The 20,147-nt window shown below is 34.0% G+C and overlaps 1 protein-coding gene and 1 long non-coding RNA gene across 11 annotated transcripts in view; both read left to right on the forward strand.

Moving 5' to 3' along the window:
- Positions 1-20,147, forward strand: part of gw (trinucleotide repeat containing adaptor protein gawky) — an 80,327-nt gene that overhangs the window by 18,168 nt on the left and 42,012 nt on the right. For 4 of the 5 annotated variants that reach the window (XM_076370884.1, XM_031992635.2, XM_031992636.2 and 1 more), the window contains exons 3-4: positions 15,411-15,523; positions 19,654-19,831. In XM_076370884.1, coding sequence (XP_076226999.1) covers positions 15,455-15,523; positions 19,654-19,831 — 247 coding nt within the window. In that variant the 5' untranslated portion in view covers positions 15,411-15,454. Of the gene's footprint in view, positions 1-5,165; positions 5,314-15,410; positions 15,524-19,653; positions 19,832-20,147 lie in introns of those variants that run through there. The other variant, XM_076370886.1, reaches the window with a different exon arrangement.
- LOC143174863 (uncharacterized) lies at positions 6,428-13,404 on the forward strand. Of its 6 annotated transcripts, none has more exons than XR_012999331.1 (5): positions 6,428-6,484; positions 7,289-8,141; positions 8,450-8,522; positions 8,602-8,689; positions 8,765-10,509. It is a non-coding gene; the product is annotated as an uncharacterized LOC143174863 (long non-coding RNA). The 6 variants fall into 6 exon arrangements; XR_012999327.1 differs by adding an exon at positions 13,323-13,404 and having other exon boundaries at positions 6,431-8,141; positions 8,765-8,951; XR_012999328.1 differs by adding an exon at positions 13,323-13,376 and having other exon boundaries at positions 6,431-8,141; positions 8,765-8,875.

Genomic DNA, 20,147 nt, shown 5'->3' on the forward strand with positions numbered 1-20,147 from the left:
AGGTAAGACTAAAAACTATGTATGTATGTTTCTATTCCCTTTACCATATTCATTTTCTTTCTTTATTTACTAAGATCAAGTTAAACTGAACTTGAAACAGTGAATGGTAGGGGAGGAGTGGGGATAGGCCATTAAAATTAAAATTGACAACTTTGTATGATTGAGTAAAATGATAAAATTGTATCATTAAATTTGAGTGGTATTTATATTAAAAGCTAAAAAGTCAGAGAGGCAAGAGGACATCTCCACTGACGATGCTAGGGCCGCCTCGGTCTTCCATGCATGGTTGTTATTGGCGGGTGGTAATAACATAGGATGAAAGCGAGACGGAACGCGACGGAGTCAGATGTAACGATAGATATAGTTCCATCTCACTCCGTCGCATTCGGTCTCTCTTCCGTTCTCCGTTATTGCTGCGCACCAATAACGTCGAATAATAATGTGTCGAAAGCTGAGACAGCTCGAACGTCGTGAGTGGAAGAGTCCCCTTGCCCCTGTGTACTTTCAGCTTGTGGGTCGATAAGCTAACGTGAGAGCTGTAGAGTGTCAGGCCGCGAATGAACAACTCCCCTTGCCCCTGTGCATTTTTAAAGTGCACTGTTAAACGTATCTTTCTTCTCCAATATTTTTGCGTTCTTCGTTTACTAAGATAATATAGTATAATATTCTATTTGATTCATCAATTCTGCCTACAAAAAGATTATAATAGTTAAGGATACATGGCTTTACTTTGCTCCTTTCATTCTTAGTTCATTTTTTAGTTACAATAATATTACTGTCTAAACCATGTGTCAAAATTAACAGTACGGTTTTTTATGATTCTTTTTGCGGTATTCCCATGAAAGTACTTGTTCATCTCGAGTATATTTCGTTTCATTGATATGGACTTTCTTCAAGCAATATATATATTTATTTAAACCAATACCACTCAAATTTACGTCTATGTCTATGCCAAGTCTATGTTTTGATCTAGAATTATCAACATTTGCGTTTTCACCCTGATAACAGTAAAAACTTGAACAATATTAGTAATGTACGTTGCAAAGCATACAAAATTTTATATCCTATCGACGGTGTTTTTTATCCTGCGTACAGTATGTCTGTTTTATTCGTATACAGTCGAATATTTCTGAAAACATTGAAGATTTGGAAAAATGTTGCAAACAAGAGTTGTTCGACAAGAATGGGGGGACATGTAGTAAGCTCTTTCGATGACTTTTACATTCCAATAATATAGTGTAAGATTTACTTATTTCATATTCTCGTATAAATTCAGTTACCAATTTAAAAAAGAAAACACTTCTTACGTGAGTTTATAATTTTTCCAAGCGTTGATTTTAAGTTGAGATAAGATCCGAAAAGGACATCACGAATGAACGAACAAGAGATCTAAATTTCGAAACGATTAAAACAAACAGATGAATGAGGGGTGTTAATTTTCTAATTAAAACGAGACCAAATACGATATATTTTGGGACGTGTTTACTTATTTAATAAATTACAATAATTTATTTTCTTCTACTAAACTGTGGTTTAAAGTATCTCATGTTTGGTCTTGTTTTAATCAGAATTTTGATTAGAATTTTCATTTATCAAACATCCTTTGTAAAAAAGTTTTATTAATTGAATTAATATTCTCTCGCCGATATCTACCACCACTGAACAGCGTATCACATTACTACTGCTTTATCGTCGGCTTTGCGACTTGCCAAGGGAACGCGCCTCTCAGTGGTGGGGATGACTATCGACTACTAATCGGAAGAATACTGAATCGCATATTGATTTATTCTTATATATTTCTTTATTTATTTATTTATTTTCTTATATAAAAGTATATAATATTATTGTATCATAAAGAAACTTGTATCAATAATAAAAAAAGGTTACAGTATTTAAAAATACTCAAGTCCTACACGTAGCGAAAATTAATACACTGTCCAATACGACTTTTGGCATGCAATGTTTTCGAGTGATTCTTATAGTAGAGTTTCTTGTTAAAAGTACGAATCAGAAAACGGATGTGCGGACCATTGAAAACAAGTTGTAACAATACTTTGAAACATGTCAAGATGACCTTGAATTTTATCGAGAAAAATTATTTTTTAAGTTGTGCATATTACAATTCACAAATCATAAAAAAGTGATAAACTTTTATTTGAAACACTTTCTTATAATATTATCGAAAATTCCTGAAGAATTTATGGTGGAAAGCTTGTGAAAAATATTTTAGTTGAGTAAATATTATATTTCGGTATGATTTAACGTTTTTTTCTTTTCATCCGCGCACTTTTTCTCAGCCACCTAATAAAGGACCCCATACATGCTGCAACATACAGCGATGTAAGCGGTGACGCTGAGGTCTCATGAAATCTGGTATTAGAGCAGGCTCTTTACACACGTCGGAACAGGCTACGATTCCTTAGCCTGTTTCACGAGACCTGCTTCAGCGTCGAGCCTCCTATTGGCCTCGAGACAAAGATGTGTCGACTCATTGAGAAAGCAAAATGGCGAATATTGGCCGATTTTGAACTGGGCTATCTCGGAAAATTCCCCGTGAGACGATATCCTACAGTTTTTAGGAAACAAATCATGTGCATAATTATCTATCTTAAAGATGGTGGAAAAGTTATAAAAAATAAGAGCAGATTTCGGAATATTGTTTTAGAAAATCTGACCCCATTGTCAAATTAATGATACAAGAAATTAGTTGTAAAATTTATCGTAAATTGGAAACGAACATATCCAAAAAACTATAAAATTATTGTTACGTGGCAGGAACAGTCTGTTAAATTAAAATATCATAAAAATCAATCGTTTTCCGATAGAAATAAGACAAGAAATACTTTTTTTTATAGGAAATACTAAAATAAATCGACTATGTAGTGAATTCAAAATCGTATAGTTTTATTAGAAAAAAACAAAGTTATCCTTAAAATCTTCTCCATTACTTATCCAGTAAAAAATAATTGGTTTATTAATTTTTGTCTCTACTAAATTCGAAAGTTGTCCTTTAATATAATTTACTTCCTTCTTCACAATGTCAACAGATTCTTTTAAAAATTTAATCCTAATTGGTCAATAAAATCTGGGTGACGGGGTACATGATTTTTCTAAATGATATTTCCATTGTTTATATGTGACACAAGTTTCAGTGGTACCAAGGATCTTTGAAAAATATTTTCATTTGAGTTATTATCTTCACGAAACTTGTTTAGATTGGGTTTACTTAGATCCCAGCGCAATCCCATTTTGGATATTAACTGTATATTAAAATCCATTTGTAGAACGGATTCCAAAAGTTTCTTTTAAATATTCTGTTAATCGAATTATTATATGATCCAGTAGGCTCTGTAAATTAATTTTTACAGGAGATTTTGATACTCGATTTGAATTTAGTCTTTCGCCTTCTGTATTAGTGTATAACACGGATAAAACTTCTTATTCGTTGGACGAATTGTATATCATATTGCTTTCGTGTCAGTTCGGCTTCGACGAACATGCATAACGCCTGAAATGGCGTTAACTGTTCTTTTTTACCTTTCTCTCGTTCGCTGAATAAGTTTCTTTATATACTGTTGCTTCATTCGGAAAATTCGTTATTTTCTTTTTAAATTTCTGATACGTGTAATTGCCCACTTGACCTGTGATTCGTTTGTGCGGCGTGCATTAATGCACTCACATCCGTCAATTCACGAGTAAATTCCGCTTTTCTACGTTTTCTGGCATCATTAAACTCTTTCGCAAGTCGTCTAGTAACATACATATTTTGCACCTGGAAAAATAATGGTACCACTGAGCCATTTTTCATTGGAAAAATAGTATAATCATTTTTCTGAAAGTAAGTATACATTATATTTAATAAACATAATACTCACATGCTTTCAGATTCACTTGTTTACCTTTAAACTTTAATTTGAAAAAGTAAGTTGACACTTCACATTTGGGCTTTCAAATTCTGGATAGTTTTGCCTCTACAAAACATAGTTTTTCATTAAATATAACTTTTCATCGACATTTTATTTAAATTCATACATATGTTTTCGTGATATCGCCATTACCCTGTAATACTTACCTTACAATAAAACTCGAATTAATATTTCGACAAGACAAGGATATTATGAAATTTACGCACCGTTGGTATCTATTTTTTTAAAAATTTAATAAAGTTCTATCCGAGTATTAGAAATATGTGAAAAATATTAAATAATAATTCTGAAAGGTAAAAAGGAGTTGCTCTATATAAATATGTAAATATCTGTAACGTACAAAAAAGGATGCGCTATATGGTCCAATTTTGATATTAATAATATATACTAAATTCAATACTAAATTTAAATAAAAATATCGAAGAAAATATATTTTTTCCAAAAAGCAGGTACACGATCTTACTGTTCTAAACGCTTCTGTGCCGCCTTACGAACTCTCCACTTGCAGTTTTTGAAGAAAAGTCTCTTTTTGTCATGTTGTATTTTAAGGGAAAGTATCAAGTACTGTCCTCTAATGACATTTGGTAACTTGTCCCTCGAACTGAAGGGGCAAGTGCGGCAAGGGGACATGCCCACTCGCGATGAATGTTGACGGCTTGGTTTCGGCCACTTTTGTTGTTAGCTGATTCGCGTAAACGAAGATGATAAATGAAACAGAATACGACGAAGTGAAATACAAATAAGAGTCGAGACGTGGGACTTCAAAGCGATGCCGCAAGCATCGAATATAAATATGCAATAAAGGAAATTTCAATTTCATTAACTTCGATCTTACTTTCTCGAACGTAATGCCAGTGAATTGTTGAGGTTGTTGTAACGATCCCCTAAGAATGGCGCAACGCGCAGACGAACTTCATGCGAAATCGGGGAGCTATAGGATGTGGACGAACCCAATGCAAAATTGAAGAACCACTGCGAAAGAATCTGCTGCGAAATCGGGAAGTCGCTCGGATTCTTAGTAGGTCTCGTAACACTTCAATTATAATTAATTGATATAATTTGAGCGGTAAGATTGTATCGTGTCAGAATGTTCAATCACTAGATTAGGATATTGGACGATAATTAAGTGTTTTTAGATAATTGCAACGTTCATCAAATAACTTAGTTATATTCTGAATAACTGTGGCTTTACAGAAACGTTTAGTGTCGTGGTTGAATTTAATTTAACATTACAGAGTCTATAAGGTTACTTTGATTCCAAAAGGGAACTTCAGCCCGATCTCACTGGAATCGACTCTCATAAAACGTGACTACACGAAGCTTGACCGATTCTGACTGACGCACAGTGGGGTATTTGTCCGAACTTGGCGGCCAAAATTAAAGACAGGTTTATATCGACTTTTTACAAAATAATATGGGAATGTAATATAATATTTATCAGTATGGAATTATATGGCATATAACAATAAAGTTATTGATATAAATTATATATAATTTCATATATTTAGTTAAAAATTATATATTTATATATGATATATTACATGATATAATATACAATAATATAATATATGATAAATAATAATACATTATAAATAATATGCAATTGTTTAATTTATTGATTTTCGTTAAAAAATTGCTGAAGTGGAAAGTGATATAAGTTTGTGAGAAAAAGATTTGTTGCGAAATATTAAAGTTAATGACTTTAGAAAGTGGGTTTCCGAAGCACTAGAGATCGCGACGCGCAGTCGCCTAATTTCGGGATAGCTCAGCACTTTTCGAGTGCTCGAATTATCTGAAATAGCAAAAATTGTACAGTTTCGATAAAATTTTTAAAATAGACTTTCGCCGCTCAAATCGGGTAAATAGTTCTGTATGGAGTACTGATACACTTACGTTGAGTCATATTTCATCTGCTCTATTTTCAGTGAAATCTAAAGCATAGCTCGGATTAATTAAATGAAGGGTTAGGGGAGTGTTATCTATAGATCGTTTCAATTACTTTGTGTGTAATAGTAATAAAATCTAATATATTTTTTAAGGGTTTGAATATGAAATCATTATTTTATATAAAATCTGTTTGAGCCAAGTACTTGTATTACCCGTGTACCCGGTGTGGAACAGTGTGATTACGTTAGTATTATATACATAAGGGTTAAGTAAGCCTGCTTAGTGTTTTAGATACATTCATTTTGTAGTACTGTACTGTAATACTGTGTAGACGCCGCCGCCGATTCTTTTAAAATTTGTGTTCGTTGTAGAAATGCACATTTCGAATAATTTTTTCCTTTAATAAATCATATATTCTTTTAATTTTTGGGATTGTCAGGAAAAACATTCGCTACCACTACTTTGGATTCTATATACGCGAGGCGCATCCTTGCAACGGCCACACGTAACCACCCGTTCGCCGTTTCGGTAGCGGTTTATATTAGCTTTCGATTTTCTTGGGCTTCACGTGCTCCCTCCGACAAAAATTCTAACAGTTCCAGTCAGTGGCTGTGCTTTTATACGTCCGTTTCATACATCCGTGCTGAGTTCGACAGATAACTGTCGAGACTGTACGAGTGGGGGGTTTTTAGTTCGAATCGCCCCATAGTGTTTCGAGTACAGTTGGCCCGCCATGTCCACAGCTAGTTCCATCTATAATGTGCACAGGAGCAAGGGCAGATCTCCGCTCGTAGCGCTGAGCCTAGTAGTTATGACAACAACGACGCTTCAGTTTCGACACGTTCTTGTTATTGACCGAGTCGCGTAGTAAAGAACGCAAGCGAAACGAATTGCGATGAAGTGAGATGTACGAACATTGGCTTCAGATTTCTTTTCTGCACAGCAGTGGCTTTTTATGTTTATAGTAATGCTTATTTAAACTCTACAATTTCGGGTCTCAGTAGTGGAATTTAACCGAGCAGACGCACGCGTTCAATATAAACATGCAAGGAAGTCAATTCCAATTGCAGTAATTTTAACCTTACTTTTTCAAATGTAGTGCCAGTGAATTTCTGAAATTGTTGTGATTAAAATCACAATGAAATTTGATGAATCGGATCGAATAGGGCAGTAATGTTGTTACAAGCATTTCTTACTGACACGATTTACAATGTTAAATGTGACGTTTTTCCTCTTCTTATTTAGAATTCGAATAATTATTTCTATTCCTACTACTCTAGTACAATTTCAGTATTATTTTGGCACCTGCTCAGTAAAGTACAGAAATATATTGTTACTTAGTAATTGAGAAAGTAGATATCGTACGCGTTTGTTACCAATATAATGGAAATAAAAGGCACAGGAAATTAAAATATCGAGAGGAATATTCAAATAAAATACAACCAAATGAGGATTAATTTGTTCTGCTTACAAAGTGTTTGAAGGAAACAAGTTCTCTTGAAAACTGCATGTGTCATCGGAAATCTCTTCTTTCTGAACATAAAGAATTAGAAGTTCTACATTTTGTAGAAAATCGTACAATTGTCGTACGAAAAATACCGTGTATGATATTTCATTGGGATCAACTCATAAAAGTTTAAAACAACAGAATTATAAACATTTTAAAATGCATAAAGTTCAAGGTCTATAACAAACAGATTTATCGCGGCGTTTGAATTCTGCAATTGGTTACTTATGAATAATCTAAATGACTGTAAATTTTCTTTAAAAAATTCTTTGGGCTGATGAATCAAGTCACACATATAAAGTATCCGAAACTTAAAAGCTAGAAGAGAAACAAATTTCCAAGCGCAATTTCGTGTGAACATGTGGTGTGATATGATTAACGATATGCCATTAGGGCCTTATTTTTATAATAGAATATTAAATGGAGGTAGATATTTCGAATGTCTAAACGTGCAATTTAAATATTGTTGGGAACATCTATCATTGTCCATTTCTCAAGATACGTATCTCCAGCAGGATGGAGCCTCGCCACATAACTGTGGAATCGTAAAACATTATCTTAACAATAAATTTAAGGATGAATGAATTGAAACTTACAATCTTACCAAGTGGCCCCCAAGATCTTCTGAATTGACACTGCTTGGTCTTTCCTTGTGGGGAACTATTAAAGATACTATTACAAAGCAAAATAACGGAACCATGTGCAACAATATCGCGGGTAACATTAGAAAAAGCTATGAAAAATGTTATTCACAGAAACGAATTGTACATTCCTGAAAAAAGAAATTATACTGAGCTTTTATTGTAGTCTTGTTAACATTGGTAAGTAATATTCGAAATATTTTTTTCATTTCTGACTTCATATAACTCGGTACGTCATTGTTTAATACATGGATGAATTTGTCTTAATGCAAGCTTTCATATGACATAAAAAAATACGTAGAATTCCATTAAAAAAGTCAACAGTTATTGTTTGTCGAAAGATATAGCAAATTAAAAAGCTGATAAATACTATTATGTTGATCGTAAGAAACTGTATAAATTCTGTCTTATTTCTTTTTTTCTTGTACTTATCATTTTCAAGAAAACCGATGGCTAGTAATAACGTGATGACCTTACTCTATGTACAGATTATATGCTTTACATGGCATTAATGCGATTTGAGGACAGAACTTATATTTCAAGATTTGATGATACATTCAGGTAGCTGTCGGTAGATTGTACAGTATAGTATATTATACTATATTAGTGTACACCTAACCCTCCTACAATCGTATAACAGAAAAGGACACTGGATATCAGCGGTCCTTTACTTTCCTATGAGAACTTCAAGAGCAATATACAGACAAAGTATTAATTTCTTACCGAAGGTACCTTTCTGATTATTCACCTCTGCAATGAGTAGAATACGATGCAGCAATAAAAAGTTTTAACCCTTTTTTCAGGATGAATTTTCCGAGCACTTTCGTAGATCCTTTTTCAAGAAATAAAAGATGTAGGATCACTCTGCGCTGTGGTGGTCATGACATATATTTTTGGACACCTTTACAGTCGATGTGATTCAAAATGTTTATTACTGTTTCTTTAGTTTTTACCGCCATTTCCTACATTATCACTTATTTCTAAACACGCGTACGTAAGTCTTTCTTATCAATAAAAAAGTTAGTTCTTCTAATTTTGTCCATTGAGGTACACAGTATACAACATTAACTGTCTTGCTGCTAATGTTATTGAGGTTTAGTTCATGTTTTATTTCAGTAGCAATATATATATATTGCATTTACACACTCTTACAATTCGACGGTCTAGTTTTTCACTTGTTTTTCACGGTCTATCGCATCGAATGCCTGATTGAACAGTTCCATTCTAGTGAAATCATTTTACAATGTTTGCGATAACGTAACGATTTATATCAAACACTTTCGTAATGTCAATTCTTTTCTTTTACTTTTCTTAAACATTTCCACAAAGCTTTGTTTCTCGATTTCAGTGAAATGCCGTTACCTTGTCACATTTAACACAAATTATAACACAATTCATAACGTCCGAAGTTAACTTCTGACGTAGAAGGTAGAGTGGGGCAATGGCGGTCGCTTAAGCAGCGACTGTAATAAAATGAAAATATGAGGTAAAATATTTATTCAAATGAGTATTTCATTAACTTAAATTATGTATCTATTGGTACAATACAAAAGAAATAGTTTTACATTGATTTAAATAACAAACTTGGTAAAAATAAACAAGACCATTGCCCATAGCTGCGGACAATAGCGGTCAGTTTGTAAACAATGACAACCTGAGGACTGTAACACTTTTCGCATACATATCCTTAGATGAGTCCCATCTGGAACATTCAAAATGCCTATAGGCCACAAGAGATGCACCAAAACCATATTTCATCGTCGAAATATTACTAAATTGAAAGCAAATATGGTATTTATTTTCCATTTTGCTTATATCATTTTATCACTGCTTTTGATAACAGATTAGTTTAATAATGATAAATTGTTAATTTAATGATACATTTTTCTTATTTTTCTCCCTTGTACCTTAATATTTTTTATAAGATTTTCCTTTATTCTTTTTCATTTTATCTTTTTTGTTTTCTTCTACCAAATATTCTTTGTTTATTGAAGAAGTTAGAAATATGACCTGCTGGCTTTATCGACGTGGAGTATTTTGCCGTTTTACTTTCAACTATGAAGTTGTAAGAGGATCGTGTCATCACTTTCAATAAGCTCAATTGATATTTAAAGACATTCAGCAGTTTATTGAGTTTTTTCAATTTTTCTAAACCGTGTGTTTATTAACCACCGAGTAAAGTTGTTGCAATAACGAAGAATATGTTTATAACGCGCTAATAAAAAACGACGATCATGTTGTAAGCAAGGGACCATCATTGCTCGTACATAGATTAATCGAAAAAATGGAATATTAAATATATATATTTGTACTATGTCTATTAGTAATTAAAGTTAAATTGTAAAAATGACTTCAAAATTAATACTAACTTCTAATGTTCTGAGTATCTTCTTATGTTAAAAAACAAATAAAGCATGTTTTTCTTCGTTGTTGAGCAGCGATTGAGTAGCAACCACGCATACGTGTAGTAAAGGACATAATGAGATGTAACGAAAAAAATTAAGAACTTCATATGTGGTATTTCATAATAATAATACTGACCATCATTGTCAGCTGACCGCGATTACTCTGTTCCTTCCTAAATGTTTCGCATTGTATCTACGTATCTACGCTTCGTTGTAAATGTAGATTTCACAAGTATTTGAAATTTGCAAAAACTCATAGCGTTTAACTTCATGGTGTGTGGAATATGTATCCACTGTAGAAATACATTTTGTTATACTCCAAGGCATACACTAATTACGCATATATTGGTAAGATTAAGTTATTATATAATTAGTTTGTTTTTTAATTTTTGTCAGTAAGTATAAGTACTGTTTGTCTTGTATGCTCGTCGGCTTGCGGCTTAAAGTGCATAGAGACAAAGGGAACAGCGTCCACTCACGGCTCTTGGCCCGATAGTTATGGCGGCTCAGTTTCCGCATATTTTTGTTTACTGGCCGAGCCGCGGGACGAAGGAATCAGTCAGTCAATAACAAAGACGTGCCAAAACTGAGCCGCCATAACTGTCGGGTCGAGCTCCGCGAGTGGACATCTCCCCTTACCCCTGTGCACTTTTAAGCCTCTGGCCGGTGGTCGTAACGTGTGGAGCGAATAGTAGATACATATCTACATACTTATTTATTCCAAGATAACAGCGGCTGAGTCGAGAAGAGTTTAGCTTCAAAAATCACCGAAAGCTTCTTTAAAAAAGAAATATTATTTTTTCTTCCTTTCGATCTTGACGCTTAATATTAATCCGTCTTGGTAATTCGATTCTATGAACACAGTGGTTTGTACCCAATGCTGTACATGTGAATAAATGACTAGGAAAAAGATTATTAAATAGAATATGAAAAAAGAAAATAGTTGTTGATTTATCGCAGAACACTTATTTTCAATAGGATTTCAATGACATCGATATTTTAAATTAGGCTCTATACTGTTTGTTTTACATTTTTATGAGAAACAAAAGATTGAAATCAATGAGCGTAGTAATGTGATACCTTTACGGTCATCCAGCCCGAAGGTATTTACCGTTACCTCACTATACATGCGAAGTATAGGACATATGCCACCATGCAAGCTTTTTTATTTAATAAATTGTATTTTTAATTATGAAGTTGATGTAAGGAACTGTAAAAATATTTACAGAGTAAAAATGATTCATGTAAATTTCTCGTGGTTGCGTATTATCATTAGAGTCGTTAAATTAGGCCCTTTATTCTCAGTAAGAATACAGAACAAAAAAATTCGGGGTTTCCTTTAACGCTACGAATGCTGAATATTCCCAACCACAATGTTCTGTATGAACGGAATATTTTTTGCTTGGCTTGCATAGTTCGTAGCAACGACTTTTATCGGTCACATGTATGCGTTTATAGTCCTGAAAGGATGAAACGAATTCGGCACATCTTACTAAAAGATCTGAAAAATGATTCAATAAATTCCAATAAGAATTTTACGCTTTTAGAATATGTTTCGGTATGTTTTTCAGTTTTAATTCTTTGCCATTATAATTTTCAGTTATGTAATCGGACTTACTTAGGAGGTAAAAGTAATGATGCACTCAGTAGTAAAAATAACCATGTAAAAAAGTAAATCCTTTCAATACCATTCCACTTTTTCTTCTAGTATTCTTTTGTACTATTTCTCGTTCTCGAGATATGTATCGTGATTCCCGTATCAATTGTGAAAATCACCTTATGTACATACAAGCATCGTTATCAATATGTATTCATACAAAATTATAACAAGATTGCTACTCAAACAAAAATTGTCTCAAACGGTTAAAGAAATTCTTCCTAATTAATCACTTAAAGAGGGACACCAGCTAGAGACCTTTTAATTATAGGTAAACTTCAGGAATTTTTTGTTAATAACTAAATATTTCTCTAAATCGCGACACGCGGGGCAAAACGGAACACTAACCTATGTATAGCGTATGCATATAGTATTCTCACGATTTGTACCCGGTACGATCTGTAGGATTAGTGCTCGGCTGTCATCCCCACCACTGAGGGGCGAGTCCCCTCAGCAAGCCGTCAAGTTCGACGGTCGAGCAGTAGTAATACGATACGCTATTCAGTAGGGTAGATATCGGTGAGACAATATTAATGCAATTACAAAATTTTTTTTTGTGAGGGATGATTTTTTGTAAATATAAATTTTACTAATGCATTTGTGAGATTTTTCTGATTAAAACAAGGCCAAACAAGACATATTTTAAGTCACAGTTTACTAGAAGAAAATAGATTATTGTAATTTATTAAATAAATAAATGTGTCCCGAAATATATCGTGTTTGGTCTTGTTTTAATTATAAAAACCTTACAATTCAATTGGTAAAAATAAAAAGTGAAAAATAGAACAGTTTAAAATAGAATTAATAATGCCTCATTCATCTGTTTCTTTGATCGTTCTGAAGGTCGGGCGTCTCGCTCTTTCATTAGCGTTGTCTTTCTCTAGAGAGGACGAACACACCAGAAGCTTAACTCGAATCTTATCTGCACTTCGAATCAACGCCATTATACGATTAGAGCCCGGTCGCAATCCCGATTTTCGGATACCAGTCGTGAGAATATTGTATTTCCGTTTTACCTACCCGTTTCACTTTGCCCTACTCTTCCTTACTAAGATTTATTGCAAAAGTCTGACCAATAAGTGCCAAACGACGTAACTGCGATGCTTCTCTCCCGTATTGAAATGACAATGTGGCACCAAACACTGCCGTCACGTTTATTTCATTTCATAATAATACATAAATGCACGTTGTATACATAATATAATGTAATATAATGTAATACGGTATGGTTTAATATCATAAAATATCACTAGGAGAGCTGATAGCATCATGTCCTCTATGTGCTGGTTTCATTGATAGATGCATGGTACATATATGAACTGAACGATTCCGGTACGTCATATTGAATCGGTCAAGAGCATGCAGCTACAGAAGAAAAGAGAAAATAGAAAGTAACTAAATATTTGCGAGTAAAATTAATATTTCGGTTAATACATGACAATCCACTTTATCGGATCACTGCACAGTGGTCTGAAAACCTGCTTTCTTGGTCAATATTCAATTTTTTAAGTTTAATATTTACTTATTCAAGTTTAAGATTTAATTAATCAAATAAAATTTTTTCTGTACAAAGTAAAGATACTCTATAACTCATAAATCCAAAATATTATTTATTTTATATGATTGTATAATCGAGCATAATGTCTTAAAATGAAAATTCTGAAATTTAAAGTTAAACTAGTTTTTTCAAATATTCAGTATAGGTCATCAAATAACAAGTTTTGAAAACATCTATATGCGTAATAATAGTTACATTTTGATTATTTAATGGTATAGTAAGCATTTATTAAGTTATGTGAAAACTATGCAATGTTTATAACAATTTGAACTTTGCGAAGGGTTTTAGAAATATGCTTGCGATTACTAGATATGAGGATACTTTTCTATGAAAATATAGACATTACAGGAAAAGAATATGTTCTTAGGTGCCTCCGCCTGCCACTTTCATTTTTATATAGATTTTAAGGAATGCATACACGAGAGCGCGAGCATTCGCAACTTGTAGATACCGTTCGCGCTGGGACTAGAAACTTCATCCGAAATGGACTATGATGTTTTCGACAAGATAGAGAATTTATATTGCTACTTTTTACACATTTAGATAACATTGGATTAGAAAACCTAGAATAATTTTAATGAAATATTTTGTGTTTTATGATTTATATTTTATATATTTTGTATTATATATTTTTATTCGTTAGTTACTTGTTATTTATATTACTTATACCAATTATATTTTTCCGAAGAAAAAGTCAGTACAAAAATTCTTTTAATTTCGTTCATACAAAACGAATTTCTATATCACGGGTGTACTTTATTGAATCTGCCATTTTGAAATTTAAATTTTTGGTGTCAAATTCGCCATCAGTAACCCCAACATTCCCTAATTACCCATTTTCAAAAAGTTTGTATGACTTTTCAATTTTGCCCACAAAAACAGGTTTCTAGACCACTGTGCATTGAGAAAATTGCAGTCGTTTTCTAGTGCGCCATGGAGTATGTTACGTAATTAAGATTACTTATATTTCGAATTCGATTAGAGATAGAAAATTATGTTCAGAGGAAAACTGAACGATGCAATAATGTTTACCATCCTGCGACTTTACTTATTTCTGTACGTGCAACGAAACACCTAAAAAATGTAGTGCACTTTCTTGGAAAACAAAAATTGTGCAGTTATTTTTTCTATGTATATAGCGGAGCATTTCGCTTAATACTATACATTTACTAGGGAATACTATTAGCAATCATATACTATAATAGTGATTAAGGACCATTTCCGTTATACACGTAATTTTCGTATTGCGTATTTATGTATACAGTATACAAAGGAATATTATCTTTGTCGCACAGCATTTAATAATCGAGACTGCAAGTTTCAACAGTATTAATGTAATAAATATATTACTTGAAACATTTTAGCACGTCAATTACTTAAAATATTTTACATTTACATCCATAAAATAAGTACAGTATTGGAAAAAATATTTTTTATTATTTTCAAATTAATAGCACATACCTATATACGGGCTATCTACCGAAATAAAATACTTAATACATCTTCGCTTACCTGCCGTTACGTTGAAGAAGTTAGTTGAAAGTGTGATAAGTTTACAAAAATAAGATTCGAAATGTACGTGTACGTTCCAAATAAGTACTAAAAAAGTAAAATATTTTTCTCTTTTAGCCTTATCACTATTCAACAAATTACTCAACATATTTTTGAAAAATATATTCTTGCTTTAAAAATTTGTTACAAACAAAATATAAATGTTCTGGGAAGACACTGTATTTACTAATATTAAAAAATCTGTTTAACATTTCGGAAATGATATTTCTTTAAGAATATCCTTTGAATGATTAATAAGTTCATTTTTTAAATTACAGATCTTGGTTTCTATGCATTGCCTGCCAAAGAAGAACTGAGCCCAATGTTTCCACACAATTCTAGTTCACATGAGATTTCTACAGAAACAAATGCCTTCGTACAAAATTCCATGGTAAGATTTAACTGATAATTTCGATAGAATCAGTTATTTGTCACAGTGAGTTTAGGACATCTTATATCATTATTATATTTTTTCTATAATAGGATAACAGTTTAAATATCATTATTATTCTATCTCGAACACGAAGGAAAAAGGATAAGTACGCAAACCGACTTAAGTGTTAAAAAAGAAATAAACAAAGCTGTAATGTTTTCCAAGGTAGATTCAGGGAACAGAGATTAAAGTATTATTCATAAGCTTTGGGTGACAATTAATTTGAGTCAACTCGCAATTTCATTACCTCAAAAAATATAGTATTTTATCGGAAACCGTGAATGCGTAAATATATCAACACTTTTTTATTTTAATGATTTTTTAATGTTGTCAGATGCATGTTCATGAACAACTTCTTCCTTACACAGAATCTGCAGAACACTATAATTTCCAAAATAATCACGAAAATTTTGCTTTACCACAGACTGAATTTTATTGGGATGATGCAAAATTTTTTACGATTTCTTGTTATACCAAAAAAAAAGAAGAGTTCTCAGCTGTTCGCTGACTAAATCACAACCAAGCAAAAACAAAGAAGAATTGTCCTTTTCATACATTATAATAGTTCAAAGAAAAAATGTTGTTAACCACGCATAAAAAGTGTCAAAATTTTTTCATCAACCCAATATATACTGTTTACCTCTTTCGAGCACAGTATCTACCTTAAGTGTAAAAGTGTACAGGGACAAGCAGAATCAGCCACACGCTTCATTTCGGTCCTTTTAGGAAACATGGTAGCTGAACCTCCGTGTCCCCATGATTTGGTAAATATAAAAATCCGTCGCCGCGCTGAAACGAAATCCGACGCCAATGTTCGTACATCTAACTTCATCGCGCTCCGTTTCGCTTGCGTTCCTTATTGCGCGACTCGGTCAATGACAAAGCATGCCGAAACTGAACCGCTATAACTACCGGGTGTGCGCCGCGAGTGGACATCTCCCCTTGTCCCTGTGCAGTTTTAAACAGGAACAGTACATGAGCATAACTGTGAGACGGCCACTGGTATATCCGTGTACTCACTGCTTCGTCTTCAAATTAATTATGTAGAAATGAGTTTTACTTAGCTAATAAAGATCATCATAGGCGGAGAAAGTTTTTTCGCGGGATGGGGGTACAAAACTGCCTCGTTCCAAGCTTGTAGTTTGTAATTCCTGAGCTAGAACTTTTGTGGAGGAGAGTACTGTAGGGAGATCGGTTGATGGATAGGTTGAAGAATGGGTGCTGAGTGACCAGAGTGAAAGAAAGCCCCGCCCATTGTCTCCCGCATTTATAACTCTAGCGTGCGATTTGCCAAAACGGTCACACAGTCCGTCGCGTCCCGCAACGTATACAGCAACGGATCCCTTTTGCCACTGTGCTGTCCCGCATGCCATCATTTTTGCCACATATGGTACAGCTCTCACGACTAGGCCAAGCTGCGCCAAATTGAAAATGCACAGGGACAAGGAGAGATGTCCACTCGCAGCACTCGGTCCAGTAATTATGGCAACAATGACGCCTCAGTTTCGGCACGTCCTTGTTATTGCCCGAATCGTGCTAAGAGGAACGCAAACAAAACTAAATGCTATGAAGTGAGATATGACAAACATTGGTCAGATTTCGTTTCGACGTGGCAACTGCTTTTTATGTTTACCAAATCATGGGGACACGGAAGCTCGGGAGCTATGTTCCCAGAAAGAACCAAGGCAGAGCATGCATTAAAAGGTGTACTATAGTTATCTGTTGTCGTCTACAACAGTCTCAGTTAATCGTGGTAGTTTCGTACGTTCTTTCGTACATCTAGAAAAGAGTTTTATTAAGAAAATAGAGATCGGTACGAGTTGGTTGGCATGTCCAAGTGAGGTAGAGACAGTGTTATTGTCGCTTTCTTGCTCATGTTTTTATTTTATAACACTCAAGAATTCTTCCAATTCGACGATGGTGTTTAATAAAAACCAAAAGTATTCGAGATTTTTGTAAGAATAACTTACAGAAAACTTTTTTATTTTCTATGAAAATCTGCCACATTCGAACTAGGATGATTTTTGGCAATTACAAAGTAAAAGTGTAAGTGAGGAAATGACAGTGACACTATCCCAACTGCCCCACACTGCCCTACACTCCAGCCCAATTCACCCAATACATACTGTGTAGAGATTAAAAGAAGTATCCTGGAACGGTATAGGGGTAAGAGAGATCTTTTGGGAGGACCGCTTATCTCCACCTCTGGCATACCGAAAAGTTCGTGCGTTCGTGTATGTCCCTAGAATATACATATGTACGAAGCTATCGCGACTGACTGAAACTTTTGTAGAGGAGAGTATCGTCTGGCTTAGAAGTGTTGGCGGCTTCCCATGAAAACGAGAAGTCAGGGAAGCAAGGGGACTCTTCCAGTCGCGATGTTCGGGCCGCCATCATCTTCGGCGCGTATCAATAACACAGGACGGAAGTGGGTCTAAATGCGTCGGAGTGAGATGTAACGATAGGAAACGAAGTTGGCGTGAATATAAAGCGTAAAGAAAGACTACAGAAATAGATAACATTTCTTTCGGGTAATCAGGGTGTATTTTTTCCTCTTCTCCGTTCGACATTTTCGAAATATTTATTTTCAATTTCTTCGTCACTAAATGCGTGTAAATATTCTCATGTATAGTACAATTATTGCAACTCTTCTTAAATTTCACATTACCGAAACAAATTTGTTGAATTTATTTTTATTGATAGATGGAATACTTTTATTTGGTGCAATACTAATTGTAACTTAATCTAAGTTATAATTAAAACACTAGTCTTATTTATATCTTCTAATAATAAATTTAGTGTTAAATAAAGTAATTACGACGCAAAGTGTTAAGAAGTTATGTATACAGTTAGAACGGGAAAACAAAAATAATAAAATAATATCCATACATAAAGTACTACCCATTAAATGAAAACAACGCTATGTATATGAAACTGGCACATTGGTCTTAGTAAAGCTTTAACCGTAGCGAACAAAAATCATAAATCATAGGAATGTAATGTGAACACCAATACTAACAAGGTTATTTTTTTATTACCGTTGCGTACAATAATATATAAATACTGATATGCCTGTCGGCATATTTCCGGCTAATTGCATACCCTGAGTTTTTACTATCGCATAGTACGCGCCAAACGCCCGTTATCCGGACAAAATTCAAATACCCAATTATTCAATATATAAGAAAATAGGATTATGTTATTTTGAAGGATAAGAATATACAAGATCCTATCTATAAGAAGAGAAAAAACACTCCATTTCTGTAATTTTTTGAATACATGTAAGCGCTGCTGTCGTATGTAATAGAATGAAACGCGAAAACATACTGGAGCGCCACCGTTTATATTATCGCCAACTTCATTCCGTATCGTTACATCTCACTCCGTCGCATTTAGTCCCGCTTCTGCCGTATGTTATTGCCACGCGCCGAAGACGATGGTGGCCCGAACATCGGAACTGGAAGAAAGTCCCCTTGTCTGCCTGACTTCTCGTCACCTAGAGGAGCCGCCAACACTTCTAAGTCGGACGGTACCTGCGTGAAACCCAAGAAGGTCGACGTCCGGCTACAGTTAGCGACACGATGGTATTGCGACTATGCTGGTAAATAACTGTCTCATGGCAACGTTCATGCAAATATTATTGAGAGTTGACTTGATATGAAGCAGTGTATCTGTGTATGACCGTTTCGACAAATCGCACGCTAAGGTTGTAAATGCGTGAGACAATGGGCGGGCCTCCTTCCACTCTGGCCACTCAGACCTGCATTCCTCAACCCAGCCATTAATTAAACTCCTTACGATACATGGAATTCAATTTCGTGGTAGGAAAAGTTTTCATGACTATTAGAATTTCGGAAACTATAGGGTTGCAAAACTTTTGGATTTCTTCGACATTTACCAATTTAACGAAAAACGGAAGCAAAGAGAGGAAACTGCGGTATTATCTTGAAAAAAAATTAAACATTTCTATTTTGAACTGAATTAAAAATAATTCCTATAATTCAAGCTTATTAATTTAATTGAAAATTATCTTATCTTTAATACAATTTAAATCTGTGCTTTTACAGTGGTCATTTCTTCTGTTTCAGGGGGATGTAGTAGTATTAGGGAAATACAGTCCGATAGGGGTGGGGAAGGGAAGAGAATCAGAGAATGCTAGGTACTGTGATATCGAATTCATAAACAACAACACGATGGTAAAACCTATAAACCATCTCAAAAATGTCGCCGCCAATGACTTTTTAACCGTCCTGTCGGCTCAAACTGGTAAGTATAAGTTTTCTACCGTTTTGCATCTTATTATCTTTTTAATGCCAAAAATATACGCCCCACGCGGCGTGGTAGTCATTTTTTTTACTGCGATTTGCTTTAACGTTAAAAATGCGGTTCCCAATCGGCAAGAAACTGTACTGTAAAAGTTGCAACATTCTGTAATAATTGTGCGGATAAACCACATTTATGTTTGCCCTGTTTTAACCGTGTTCACCGTAACATCCCTTCCTGATTATATACAAACTTGTCACATAAATATAATATTAAATATATTTCAACTAACATGTTTTCCTTTAAACTAATATAGACA

The sequence above is a fragment of the Nomia melanderi genome, chromosome 9 (assembly GCF_051020985.1).
Source record: "Nomia melanderi isolate GNS246 chromosome 9, iyNomMela1, whole genome shotgun sequence".
Lineage (NCBI taxonomy): Eukaryota > Metazoa > Arthropoda > Insecta > Hymenoptera > Halictidae > Nomia > Nomia melanderi.